Here is a 13,875-nt window from a genome sequence, read left to right on the forward strand (position 1 = left end):
ATTTGAAATCAATAGTTATCCGGTAATCAGTAGATAAAAAATTTTGTTCGATACGTATTTCAGATATGTAATGGCCTTTGAGGCGTACGCATACTCTTGCTACTGTCTAGGAATGTACTTAAATGTGTTAATATCAACATGTTGCAATTATTTAAAAATAGAGCCTTATACATTTTTATCAGCCTATGGCTGGCCAAAAACCGGGGTTCTCAATAATAGCGTCCAAGGCCAATTGCGATCATGGTGGTAGTTTTCATATAAGGAAATCAGCCAGCTGTAAAGGACATATTACAGTGCACAAGCATTTGCTCATACACAAGTGCACACTCTAGTCCTTCACTGTCAAAGCTCGATGGGACAACAATCCGATACGACCGGAGAGAGATCAGGCGCAGGACCGACATTGACGTGCTCTCCAATGCCCGGGTGAATCAAGCACCAACTTCCAGGCTGTTTGTGAAAGTTTCTACAGCCCACAAAGCAATTTCGCCCCGATCTGAGAATCGAACCCGTGATCTGGTGCACAGTCGTCACCCGTGCGACTACTGATGCAGTTTGAAGTTGTTGCTTTGCGAATTCTATTTAAATTATTCTTATTACAAAAATGTTATATTTATTTACAACAAAAATGAGTACCGAGTTATTTAACAAAAAAATAAGGGAGATATTTCCATTAAGAGCTTATTTTGGTCAGCGATAGAAAAATAGCCTCTGCCCGAGCCCGGATAGTTCGTGCAGAGGGCAAAAGTAGCATATAACCTTTCAGGATAAATGGGAACACTGAATTTTTCAAATCGGACTACTATTCATGAGATTAGCGCGTTCAAGCAAACAAACCAACAACCAAACTCTTCAGCTTTACAATATTAGTACAGATAGTAACGAAAAAATCTATCAGGTATGTTATCATCACAAATAGTTGAAAAGTTATCGCTATCAATATCAGATGCACTAAAGACTGATAAATTAGGCATGTTAACATTATGACTAAGAATTCTATGACGTCCTCTGCAAGGATGTTATATTTTAATCGTCGTGATCGTACGTAAAATGGTGCGTCATAAGGTTAAGCAACCCATGGTCCATGGATGGGTGAACATCTTATCATGATGAAATTCAATTCTATTTGGGAAGGATCGGTGGCCTAATGGGTAAAAAACCAAACCTTCAAGTATGAGTGGTCGATTCTATGCGAGTACCAATGCAACTTTTCTAAGTATATCTTGGACACCAATGACTGTGTTTCGACGAACGTTAAACTGTAGGTTCCGACTGTCATTTATCATCCTTAGCAGTCGTTATGGGTAGTCAGAGCCAGTAAGTCTGACACCAGTCTTACCAAAGGGTATTGGGTTGCCCGGATTGAGGAGGACAGATAGGCAGTCGCTTCTTGTAAAACACTGGTACTCAGTTGCATCCGCTTAGACTTTAAGCCGACCCCAACATAAGTAGTTGAGAAAAAAGCTCAGCAGATGATGATGGGAAGGAAGTTTAGGTGGTCCCTCTGTCATTTGAACTTGAACATCTTCAACAGTTGTTGCGAGTATGGCACAACTAAAAAAAAATAAATGGATAAAAGACTAAAATATTTTTCCTTGTTAGTTCATTCTTTGACTCAATAGATGTCGTTACTTGTAACAAATGTGTTAAATCGCAACCATAAAAAATGTGACTCATACAGTTCACAACTCATGTACATTAATTTGTATAATGGCCATTGAGTCCGCTTCGTATTATCATAAGTAAAAAAGGATTCTCCGCATTATAAAATAACAGAAAGAAGTTTTTCTCCAAGACCTCATGCTATTATCATTAACTATTGCTAGGACCGTGCACTTTGTTCCGTATATTGCACTAGCTTCTGCCAGCGGTTTCACCCGCATCCCGTGGGAACTACTTCCCGTACCGGGATAAAAACTAGCCTATAGCCTTCCTCGATAAATGGGCTATCTAACATTGAAAGAAATTTTCAAATCGGACCAGTAGTTCCTGAGATTAGCGCCTTCAAACAAACAAACTCTTCAGCTTTATAATATTAGTATAGATACATCGAAAACATATACCGATGGCTTAAAAGGACTATTTAATGCGACTAGAAATAGGTTACCGATATCTTTTCTATGTTCCTTAGAGAGCATGTTATGCTGTTTGTCCTGCGTCTGATCTGCATTGGTCTTGTCACCGATACCATTATCCTCTCGAACTACAAGAGAGAAGGAATAGAGATTGCAACTGTGTCTTATTACAATATTACATATTTTCTGAGAATTTTATGTACTGTTTTGTATTATTTTTGAAGTATTTTGTAAAGTATCAGAAAACTAACAGTGGTAACTTACTTTAACAAATCCCTTTTTTTTATTTATCTTTACAACAACACCTTTTCCCGGAGTTCGTTGATTTGTAACCTATAAAAACTAGGTGCGTTTTATTGGTCCGGTATCTCTACTAACGTCATCATTGAAAAGCCTTATCTAAATCGTTTTGGAAACGATGGGATTATTGACAATAGGTTTAGCAGGAATCTTTAATAATTGCTAATCTATCATTTTTATGTTCATCGGCCTATTACATAGCGATTGATTGGCCCAGACCTCTTCATATACTCGTACATATTTTTAATTCAAGCTAGCGATTTCAGATTTCTTATTCAGGTCTTAAAAATCGTAATGTGATCATTATCATATTCATCATCTGCCTAGCCTTTTCCCAATATTCGGGGTCGGCTTCCAGTCTTAGCCATTGCAGCTGAGTACCATTATTACATTACAAGGTGCGACCGACCTCCTCAACCCGAACAACCCAATACCACAAGGTATGACTGGTTCAAATGACAAATCGTAATACGATCACTTAATGAATAAAATATGCATCATCTTCGAGAGAAAACTTTGGACGTTTCTAGTATGTCTTAAGTGCTGTATAGGTATACATGGAACAACCAACACAGAATTGCATTATTTCACCACTATTCTAAACAATTTCAGGTGACGCTGTACTGCTTACTGACAGTCGTTCTTCACAAACCATATCTAGTACAGAAGAACAAAATGACGAGACGGAGATGTCATAATGGACAATCTCCTAAGAAAGTAGCTCGCCAAAATGCGAGTGTTCGGAGAACGAGGAACTTTACTTTCTCCTACGCCTTTGTAACCCGACCATTTTTTTTTTTAAAGCACCAATCTCTGACATTATGTCTCAAGAAACCGAAAGCCTTAGTTTGTATCGCCTATATTATTTTTTTAGGTGCCTACCTGCCTGCCTTATGACATCTCCGCTCGTCTTTCCTAACTCCTTGTCTAGAACGAATACACACGAGAGATATGTAGAATAGCTTATAAGATTTGATAATAATCGTAGTTACCTACTGTTACAGCTTTTTTATCGTACCACTGCTGGGCACAAGCCTCCTCTCATACGGAGAAGGATTGAGCGTGAATCGCCACGGTTGCGATCAATGCGGTTTAGTGATTTCATACTACCTCTATATAGTCCAGGTTTCCTCAAGATGCTTTCCTTCACCTTTTTATCAGCCATTGGTGTCCAAGATAAACTTAGCCACCGCAGTATGTTTTTTAAAATGTTCGTGTTATTTTGTATTGATGTTCAGGATAGTATGTACATATTTATCAGACTTAGGAGAAGGCGATGAGGTAGGTTTTTTATAGAATACGGTATTTTTTGACGTGACAACGTCTTATAAATCGATGGAGCCGGCTGCACGCAGGAAAATACATGACTCATGCGGCGTTACCTCGCTCTGAGGCGTTAGCTCGCTCTGAGGCGTTACCTCGCTCTGAGGCGTTCCATCGCACAATCGGCCTACGCGTTCGGCAGCGTTCGACATCTGTCTCTCTCCCACTTGAGTGAGCGATGCGTCCGCGTAAACAGCTGCTATTCAATAATATATTTACATATTTTCGTCAAGTATGAAGTGCAGTGAAAAGTGAATGTGGTGTAAATTGTTTATAGCAACGATAATTGCGACGATAAAGGTAATGATTCTTTCGATATTAAATATATGTTCAGTGATATATTGTCGAATATTCGTGCTTTCATAATTAAAATAAATAGCATCAATCCGCTAGTGCAGCGATTGTAGGTTATGCTATAACAAAACTATAATAATAAGGTAATAGAACTATTTCACGATGAGTAAAAAATCAATTGCTTTACTATTCGATTGAAATAATTATGGAGCATAGCCAGTGTTGGGCAAAATGAAATCTAACTACTGATTACTAACTACAACTACATATTGTAGTTAGTAATCAAAACTGCAAATTACATTAAATAATCGTAAAAAGTAGTTAAAAAATTTGATTACTAACTACAAATTGTAGTTGCAATCACGATTACGAGATTACTTTTTATAACTACCTACACATTTTAAATAATCAATCGCGCGTTCATGTACTGACTTGTCGTTTGCTAGTTAAGTACAGTTACCGGCACGGAAGTCGAGCCCTGTCTTTCACCTGCGCAGAAGTGATTTATTGGGTCCCTTTAGTGGTATGAAGGGAGCGCGGGGGCGGCGGTAAAGCGGTGATTGGCCCGCAGCGCATCGCGTCATAGCCGTCACTCGGGATTGGTTCTTAGCTGCGGTTGACGTACGTCAGGACGACGAAACACTTCGGGCCAATTTAATTGACACCAATTTTTATAAAATATATTTTTCTTTTGACGTGACAACATCTTATAAATCGATGGAGCCGGCTGCACGCACGAAAAAACATGACTCATGCGGCGTTACCTCGCTCTGAAGCGTTCCGTTTAAGGCTTGAAGTGCAAGCGAGAGCACGCAACGAGCAACAAAGAGGCACGATCGGCCTCCGCGTTCGGCAACGTTCGACATCTGACGATCAATTTCTTATGACGTTGTCACGTTCGACTATCGTCAGTAAACCGACTTTACAGACAACCGTTTTTTTATGTGAAAAATTGAGTAAAGTAAATATTGTAATGCTTGAATATATTTTATTGCTCATTTATGATTTTGATAAAAATAGGATGCCATGCTCATGCCAAGAGGATTTCAGTAAAAAAAAAAAAACAAACGACCTTAGAAAAAAATCAACCAATATATTTTAATATCAGTTTAATAAAAAAATATTAATATTATTGTCATAAATATAGTTACAAAATACATTACATTATGTTATGCTATTGTTAAAATACAGTTATATATTAAAATACAAATAAAATTTAAGCCATATTAACAACGAGAGTCACGATCATTGTGACGATGCTAAGAGTGGCGATGTTTGCTGAGCCAGGTACAGGTGTTGTTGTAGCTTCTGTAGTTGTGGTCGTAGGCGCTCCCGTAGTGGTCGTAGTTGTTGTCGTAGGCGCCTCTGTAGTTGTCGTAGTCGTAGGAGCTGCTGTAGTGGTCGTAGTAGTTGTCGTAGTCGTAGTCGTACTGGTAGTTGTAGTGTCAGCGAAGTTTTCTTCAACATATCCAGTTTCAAAGTATACGTTGAATTCGGGAACCCTCTGTGTGTACCACTGAATATTGGACCTAGACGTGGCGATGCCATTTGTGGCGCTAGTGTGAGCTGCAGTACCAATTAAGTTCTGGTTTGCATTCAACCAAGTTTGAACCTAGAAAAAAATAATAAAATATTATAACACTGCAGCTAAAAGATTATATTTGGAATAATAAAATGAGTTAATTGAAATTGATTTATTTTCAAAAACGACATTTGCAACAATGTTACCTGAGTGATTTGGGCTTCATTCAATAGGCGAGCTGTGATTTCGTTCAAAATAGGACTGACGCTTCCCAGACTGTAACATAAAATAGTTGACACATTAGGTTTTACCTATAATCTAAATAAATCATTTCTAGTAAAACTTGATAGACTGGTTGACAGTAAATTGACTACAAAATATATAAGTTATACGTACGTGTTTATAGTCTGTTGCACATTAGCTTGCAGCCATGTGAATACTCTCATAGTGTTCACTTCATTACTGCGGACAGCCGCTGCGATAGCTGCGCTGTGGTCTTGAGGCCTGATGTCATCGCCTCCAGACACGATGGCATTGAGGAATATGTTCAAGCTGGCCTGGTTAAGAGTGCAACCAGCGGCCGACAACATTACCAGCTTGTCGTTAGCAACGTCAGATGCTGTGTAACGATTCCACAAGTGAGTGAAGTCAGATTGATCTCCGTAGCGCACTCCATTGCAATACACCCATGGACGCATGTTGGGTGGGACACTAAAACAAAAAGCAATGGATATAAAAAGCAATGGATATAAAAAATTATGGCTATTTTTTTTTTGTTTGATGATTAGTTTTGTGTGTTTATTATGGAAAATATTTTTTGTGATGTTAAAAAAGTTTTGAATCAATTCTTCCAATAACAATCAGGATATCGGAGGAGCTTGCTTTCTAGAAAAAAATTGCAAGATCCAAGGATGATTTAATGATTTGCAAATTCAGCCACACTTACACTCCACCGTTCTTCCAGGTAGCAAAGCTAGTTCTAGCAGCAGTGATGCACCCCTGGTGGCCGATGTCACAAAGGAAAGTCATGACGTTCATGCGGAGAAGGTCGTCCATGAAATTGCTAACAGCTGGCTCGCTGAAGCCCAAACGATTAACGATGGCCGTGCTCAAATCCAAGATTTCATTCTAAAAAGATTTAAAACGAATTTAGCAAAAAAACATCAAATAATACTAAATACTTCTAATATCGTCAAGCATGCTAGTTATGTTTTAAGTATAAGACATGTTTACCCTCAGTTTCTGGTGAGCTGTAACATCATGAGCTAATCTTCGGAGGGCGAAGTTGAATCCAGTAATAGCTGCGCCCCAAGGAGCATATTGATCTTCAAATTTAAGGAAGGAGAGAATGTTCAAGGCTCTGCTGTAGGTCATAATGCCAGCTCGAGCTAACAACATAACGTCATCGACGATCTACGAAAAAAATAGATACATTTTACACACAATAGAACATTTATTTTGTTCATTGTCGAATGTGCTAATTGAAGTAAATCAACTTACCTGAGCACGGTTATATTCGTGGATTGATAGCCTCACGTTACTCCTAAGAGCTTGAGTGATGAGACCCCAAGTGATTTGATCGTAGTTAACTCTATAGAAACCTGAAAATATTTAGATTCATAAAATGTAGTTCTTCAAACATATAATCAGAAGCTAACTTCCAACTAATATGTATATTATAACTTAATTCAATAGGAAAGGATACAAAATACATCAAAATCCATGTATACGATTGTTAAACTTAATTACCAGTTTGCTGCTTATTGAAAATAACCCATTCCCTGCCAATGGTTCCTCTGTCGATGATAGTCAAAACACCACTGATGAATTGCGTAGGTTTCAGGTTGTCAAAGTCAATAGATCCTGCCCTAGTCCAAGTAATGGGGATGTCCCAAAGACTGTCGGTCGCTGTTGATACACCAGTATTGCGCTCAAATCGGGTCTAAAAGAAAGAATTCGCTAATTATCTTTAGAAGAGACGAACATTTTTAGATTTATAATACAGGTGTTGTCGACTCACTTGAATAATGGTCATACGTCCAGAGGAGTGGTCAATGGACACAGTCAACAATGGATGACCAGCTTTCTCTGACCAGCTTCTGAAGTAACGATCGATGGTCATACCACCATAGTTGGCGAGAGCATTGTCTGCGGTTGCAGCAGCGTCTAAGGCAGTGAACAAGTGACGGGGCTCAGCGACACCGTAGGCACTGCAAATTTACAAGAAAAAATACATGTATTTGAGTACTTTTTCGGGCATAATTTAATACATCATCATTTACATTACACTACACGAACTTAGTGATAGAATTCATTACAAACTGTTATAAAATAAGATAAAAAGAAGTATTTTGTTAAGACCAAAAAGAGGAACCATTCTTACTTGTCTTTCAAGTAAGTCCTAAGGCCTTTCACAAAAGTGTTGTTGCCCAGTAAGTGTTGTGTCATTCTGATGATGCTGGCGCCTTTGGCATAAGTGATGGTGGAGAAGTGTGCGCTGACAGTAGTAGGGTCGTTCACATTGGGGTTGGTGAGGGCGTGAGCAGAGTCAAGGGAGTCAGACAACATCGACACGTGCAGCTGTTCCACTATGAAACGAGTTTCGAAGCCCATTTCAGGAGCGACCTGGTAAAAAGAGGCAAAAAGGATGGTTTAAAAATACTGGAAATACTATAAAACTGGTTGAAACCAAATGAAAAAGAGTTAGAGAGAAGAGAGAGAGAAATATAACGTAATTATTTTATTCATAAACTAATTCTTACCACGCCAGTCAAGTAGTACTGGTAGAATCGTGCAAAACCTTCGTTCAGCCAAAGGTTGTCCCACCAAGCGCATGTGACGAGGTTTCCAAACCACATGTGAGCGATTTCGTGAGAAATGATGTTGGCGATACGCTGTCTGTAGAAGTTGTTGGTATTCACGGGATCGAACAGAATCAAAGCCTCCCTGTAAACAATGAAACGGTTAAAATATTCCGCTGATGTATTTATCGAAGATACAACTTAGCAGTAACCAAATAAAGATAATAAGAATGCAAATGATTAAGAACTCACGACAAGGAAAAGATAATTTTACCTGTAAGTCAAAAGTCCCCAGTTCTCCATGGCACCAGCTGAGAAGTCAGGGATAGCAGCTTGCTTCATGTTCATGTTTTGAGCCATGCCATAGTAAGGTATTTCTGTATAGCGCTCCATGACTTCCAAGAGAGGCACTCCAATTTCCAAGGCGAAGTTTCCATGGACCCCAACATTGTCTCTAGCATAGATATGGAAAGGCCTCTGCTGGTTGTTGTTTGAAGCTACTTGACTATAGTGCGATACTATAAAAGCAATCAAGTACGTAGATGTTTCGGGAGTGGTGTGGAACGTCTCAGCAACTCTGCCGGTTGCGAGGCTGAAAGATTTGCAAAAGAAGATATATGTTAGCTTTACTACTACAACATTTGTGATAACGGTTTAAACACTGTGACTGACTCCTCCAATTAAGAGTTCTACGCAACGCTAAACTATTCTAAAGCAAAAACTTTGCTATTGCAATATATTGTCGTACATCAATGAAGATCCTAGTTCGTTTACCAACTGAGAATAAACATATTACATGAAGAAAATAGGTACTTACGGAGTTGTGGTTCTAATGGGCATGTTGGAAAGGGTTGGGCTGAAGTCGGCTTCCCTGTTGATGGTAATATCGAAAGTGGCTTTGAATCCTGGTTCGTCGTAGCAGGGGAAGGCTTGGCGAGCATGGCCAGGCTGGAATTGGGTCGTTGCCATCCATCTAAAAAAGTTGGAACAATTAAAACCTTGAAATTGACACATCTACTAAAATTATATAGAAAAAATAAAATAGGTTGATCGATGGATATATTAAGAACCTGATCTGAGTGTAACTATTTTTTTACGAGAAGCACAATAATCACACAAATTTTGTGTGGATTATACTTCTGAACGCACTTGTAGAGAGTTTTCATAAGCTAGTTAAACCTATTAATTTAGAATAAATATTATATATCTGAATAATATATAGTTTACTTTTAATCCAAGCGAGAGTAGAAAGTAGTTCCCTCGGGGCTTGGGTAAAAATACGAAAACGAAATGTATTATATTTATTGTACATTTTTTTTATATCAATATGATCAATGTCTTGTGTAATATAAAAATAACTTCACAAAAGAAAAATTAAAAGCAAAAAAAAAACTTTTGGGTGCCGTGGAGAAATTTATCACATTGGTTGGTAAGCGATGGAGATATGGAAAAACAAACATAAAAAATACAAACAACCGAACTGAAAATCTCCTCTTTTTTGGAAAGTCGGTTACCATTAATTGCTTAGATAATAATTAAATGAAAAGTGATTACCTATCACCCATATCAGTGATTCAGTCTATCATTTAGTCATTTAGACAAGAAAATAATATTTTTGTATCTCGAAAATTTTCCTTAACGATAAAACTATCAAGTGAGTCATCCTTACATCCATGTCATGGTGGCCTAGTAGGTAAAGAACCAACCTCTCAAGTACATATGAGGGAGCGAGTTCGATTCCAGGTCAGGCAAGTACCAATGCAACTTTTCTAAGTTTGTATGTACTTTCTAAGTATATCTTAGACACCAATGACGGTGTTTCGGATGGATGTTAAACTGTAGGTCCCGGCTGTCAATGAACTTCCTTGACAGTCGTTACGGGTAGTCTGAAGCCAATAAGTCTGACACCAGTCTAACCAAGGGGTATTGGGTTACCCGGGAAACTAGGTTCAGGAGGTCAGATAGGCAGTCACTTGTTGTAAAGCACTGTACTCAGCTGAATCCGGTTAGACTGGAAGCCGACCCCAACATAGTTGGGAAAAAGGCTCGGATGATGATGATAATGAGTCATCCTTACTTATTATGACTTTAGATGAAAACGTGAGTTTTACTTGTTTGATTTGATATTACTTAATCTTACAAAGAAAATTACCGAACTAATTTGGGTGAAATTTCTTGCGGAATGAATGGGATTTTGGTAACGACTTATAGTACCCTCACACTGCAGACTAAACAGTCAGCCGACAGTTGACCCAATGCCTGGCAAGCTGCGGGATTGTTCGAAAGAGATGCCGTGATTCTGGTGTATAAAGGGCTTAAGAAGGATAATCCATCTTATTATTAAACGTGGTTTTAAAAAAGTACCAGCTTCTCTACCACCTTTAAACGACCGTCCCGAAAAGAATTAGTGGACTAAAGCTATTACTAAAGCGGGTACTTCTTAAAAGCACGTTTTATAATAAGGTGATGTTGGTTTTAGTCAGTAAGAGTCTGACACTTCTTCACGCAACATCTTGATACTATTAAAATTTTCAATCGGTCTGATACCGAATAAATACTTGAACTTTGTAGTGTGCGTACTACCATTCATCTTCATACTGTTTTATGAGACTAAACCAACTATCGGCCGACTTAAAGTTTTGCAATGTGCGCTAAAGGGTAACAAGATAGAGAAGATAAAGCTATTAGATATCGTGATCAATTGTTTTTAGAAAATAAATGAAACATGCTTTTTTCCGTGGTAATACAAGGTCCATTGAAGTGTTCATTATTGTATTGACCAACAGCTTATTTTACTGCTCAAAAACTACTCGTCCTGAAGAAGCTCGTCCCGCACACAAGGTGAAACCTCAAGACTGCCACGAGGTTGTAATACATTATTACATAACGAAAGCACTGAAACCTATTCAAAGCCAAATAAATATGTTGTATCTTATCAGTATCTAACTACAAACCCAATATGTTGCTAAGCCTTCACCAAAACACGATTATTGATGCTATAAACACATCAAAGATAAACGGCTTATTTCGAAAAAGTTTTTGCATGCCTTATGGTAGGATATGGTCAATCGCATTTTTTATGTAGCTATAAGATCTCCATGTACCCATGTTTGCAAAAAAATAATGATTTTGAATTTGGAATAAAAATTGTACAAAAAAGAATTACCTCTTGGTACCACTAGAGTCGACATACCAACTCCTGTAAAAACCTCTCATGTTCGTTTGAAGGTTGCCTCTGAAGTTACTCGTGATTATATAATTCGTGTTAATATTCAAGGCTGATGCGGTCCTTATTCTTAGAAAACTGTATACAGGATCGCAGACAAAAGTCTGTCCGCTTGCAATAAGATTAACATTTGGGCTAGCTTCGGTAGCCACCATGACCGATTCGATGGTCAAGTCATTGCAATGGAGCACAATTTCGTTGACATTAGCCTGCGTGGCCGTAATGGTGATGCGTACTGAGCCCTCAAAGGTGAAAGCTAAGGTGGTGCCAGTGAAGTATGGTGTAAGGTTGACGGCGTAGTTGCTAGGCTTCGTAGTCGTGGGCAGGCGGTAAGCGGGGTCCCGCATCAGGTTTCTGTATTCAGCCCATTCGTCGTCTGTCACTTCAATAGGACCGAAGGAGAGGACGCTCTGCAGAAGAGCGGCCCCCAAAAGGAGGGTGTACCAGCGGTTCGCCTGAAAATTTTAAGCAGTTGAAATATTGCCAAAACGGTCGATTTTACAAATTTTGGGTGACAAAAATCTACTTTTCTACTAATGATTATTGATCCCTTTTACTGAAAAATTTAAATGCGAAAATATCTCTGTCTATTCAGTTTAAATGCTTTCAGATATGATAGAAAATCTAGGGTTGTTTTTGCGTGTTTAATGCCAGTCTTGGCGGGTGCACAACCGTGCCCCCAGATACCTCTATTTCATCATAAATCCATAAAAAATAAATTATTATTTGTAGAAAAGATAGCGATATGAGATCCTTTGATAACTATCAAAACCCCAAATAGAAAGTAGATATTAATCGCCGTCAAAAAGATTTAATCAACGGTTAAGTATTTTTCCTGTAATTCAATTAACATAGCATGTTTAAACCAGATATGATTATATCTCTTCAACTATAGATATTGATACTTGAATAATATTATTAAGTAGATAATTACGTAACAATGATTTTTTCTTATTCATTTATTTATTTAGAACATATAATTTACATTTTTAAATATTAAATATAAAAATAAAAAACATTTAAAAATATAAAAAATAGGTTGCCACCGATATCGGGCACAGGGTCCAAGGTACCGGTGGTTAGGGTCCCAGAGACAGAAACCTCCTCACAATACGTGCCGTATCAAGGAGTACTGCCTTCTGAATCAGTCCCTTGATCCAGCCGCCCAACGAGAGCCTCCTGAGGTGTTCGTCGAGGCTCTTGGCTATTAAACCATTGGCCGTAACGACAATCGGCACAACAACAGCCGTGTCGACACTCCACATGGCGACAACCTCGTGCGCTAAGTCGAGATACTTTATTTGTTTCTCTTTCTCAGCTTTCACAAGGTTCTCGTCATGCGGAACGGCGACATCGACTATCATCGCGCGGCGCGCTAATCGATCTATCACCACAATATCAGGCTTATTGGCTACAATTAATGATTATTATTAGACATCGTTTTTTAAAGATTTTTCCTATAAATTAATCTACCCTAAAATAAAAAAAAGATTTTTTTTGTTTGTTTGTGACACTCCAAAAGTAGTGAACCGATTTGAGAATTTATTTCACTGGTTTTTTCTTAATCATGAAGGGCCTGGAGACTCTCCAGCCGAATAAATATATAACGAAAAAAATATATAACGATTAATGATGAGGTATTTATTCGTAAATCATCCAATAACAATTTGGTAAATATCTATTTCGAAAATATATTTTTTTAAATTATATTTTGGGGATACCATTATTATTCGAAAACTAACTTTAGGCTTATAAATATAAAATCGATTAAATAAACAAAAATATTTTTAGTTTGAAGAATTAAAATTTCATAAAACGCTTACCATTGTGACTCCACGCTGGTCAAAAACAAGAATAAGCAAGAACCCAAAAAATAACTAATTTATCTGTATCTAAATAAGCCCATATACCTATATATCTTATCCAAATTACATTTTAGTTAATCATCTGATTATCAATATCTATGAGATAGTGGTACTAGGTACACAGTTTTCAAGGAACAACAATAGTATAAGGGGAAATGAATGATCACTCATATTTTTCGAGAATTAAGATTACGATTTCATTAATAACTCATGTTCAAAACTTCATATCTCATCATCAGGCTATTGCAGTCCACTGCTGGACATAGGCCTCTCCAAGTGCACGCCACTGAGATCGATTTTCGGCTTCTCGCATCCAGCTCCTGCCACTACAACTTCATATCTATGACCTCAAAATGTTTGAAAAAACATAGCTGCATCCAACTAAACACCGACTTCGTTTTTAGAAGTCCTTTTTAACTGCATTTATTTATCTTTCAACATATTATTTATATTTTTAAATATTAGATTA

The 13,875-nt window shown here is 37.9% G+C and overlaps 1 protein-coding gene across 1 annotated transcript; it reads right to left on the reverse strand.

Annotated features, from left to right (window-relative positions):
• Positions 1 to 5,065: 5,065 nt before the first annotated feature.
• On the reverse strand, positions 5,066 to 13,481 carry LOC124632168 (membrane alanyl aminopeptidase-like). The gene is made up of 14 exons (XM_047166876.1): positions 13,365 to 13,481; positions 11,482 to 11,996; positions 9,133 to 9,288; positions 8,590 to 8,907; positions 8,277 to 8,460; positions 7,898 to 8,139; positions 7,535 to 7,724; positions 7,264 to 7,456; positions 7,015 to 7,115; positions 6,748 to 6,927; positions 6,461 to 6,642; positions 5,911 to 6,225; positions 5,721 to 5,790; positions 5,066 to 5,604 (listed from the first exon to the last, which is right to left on the reverse strand). Exons 1-14 carry the CDS (start codon positions 13,365 to 13,367, stop codon positions 5,209 to 5,211), a joined length of 3,045 nt encoding a protein of 1,014 aa, XP_047022832.1. The 5' UTR covers positions 13,368 to 13,481; the 3' UTR covers positions 5,066 to 5,208.
• Between the last annotated feature and the right edge of the window lie 394 nt (positions 13,482 to 13,875).

The sequence above is a fragment of the Helicoverpa zea genome, chromosome 7 (genome assembly GCF_022581195.2).
Source record: "Helicoverpa zea isolate HzStark_Cry1AcR chromosome 7, ilHelZeax1.1, whole genome shotgun sequence".
Lineage (NCBI taxonomy): Eukaryota > Metazoa > Arthropoda > Insecta > Lepidoptera > Noctuidae > Helicoverpa > Helicoverpa zea.

Excerpts from the sequence above, each read along its gene's own strand:
- LOC124632168 (XM_047166876.1), bottom strand. Across the intron at positions 9,289-11,481 it reads GACTCTAGTGGTACCAAGAG|ATGGATGGCAACGACCCAAT; the intron begins GTAATTCTTTTT and ends CAACTTTTTTAG. Across the intron at positions 6,643-6,747 it reads CAGCTCACCAGAAACTGAGG|AATGAAATCTTGGATTTGAG; the intron begins GTAAACATGTCT and ends AAATCTTTTTAG.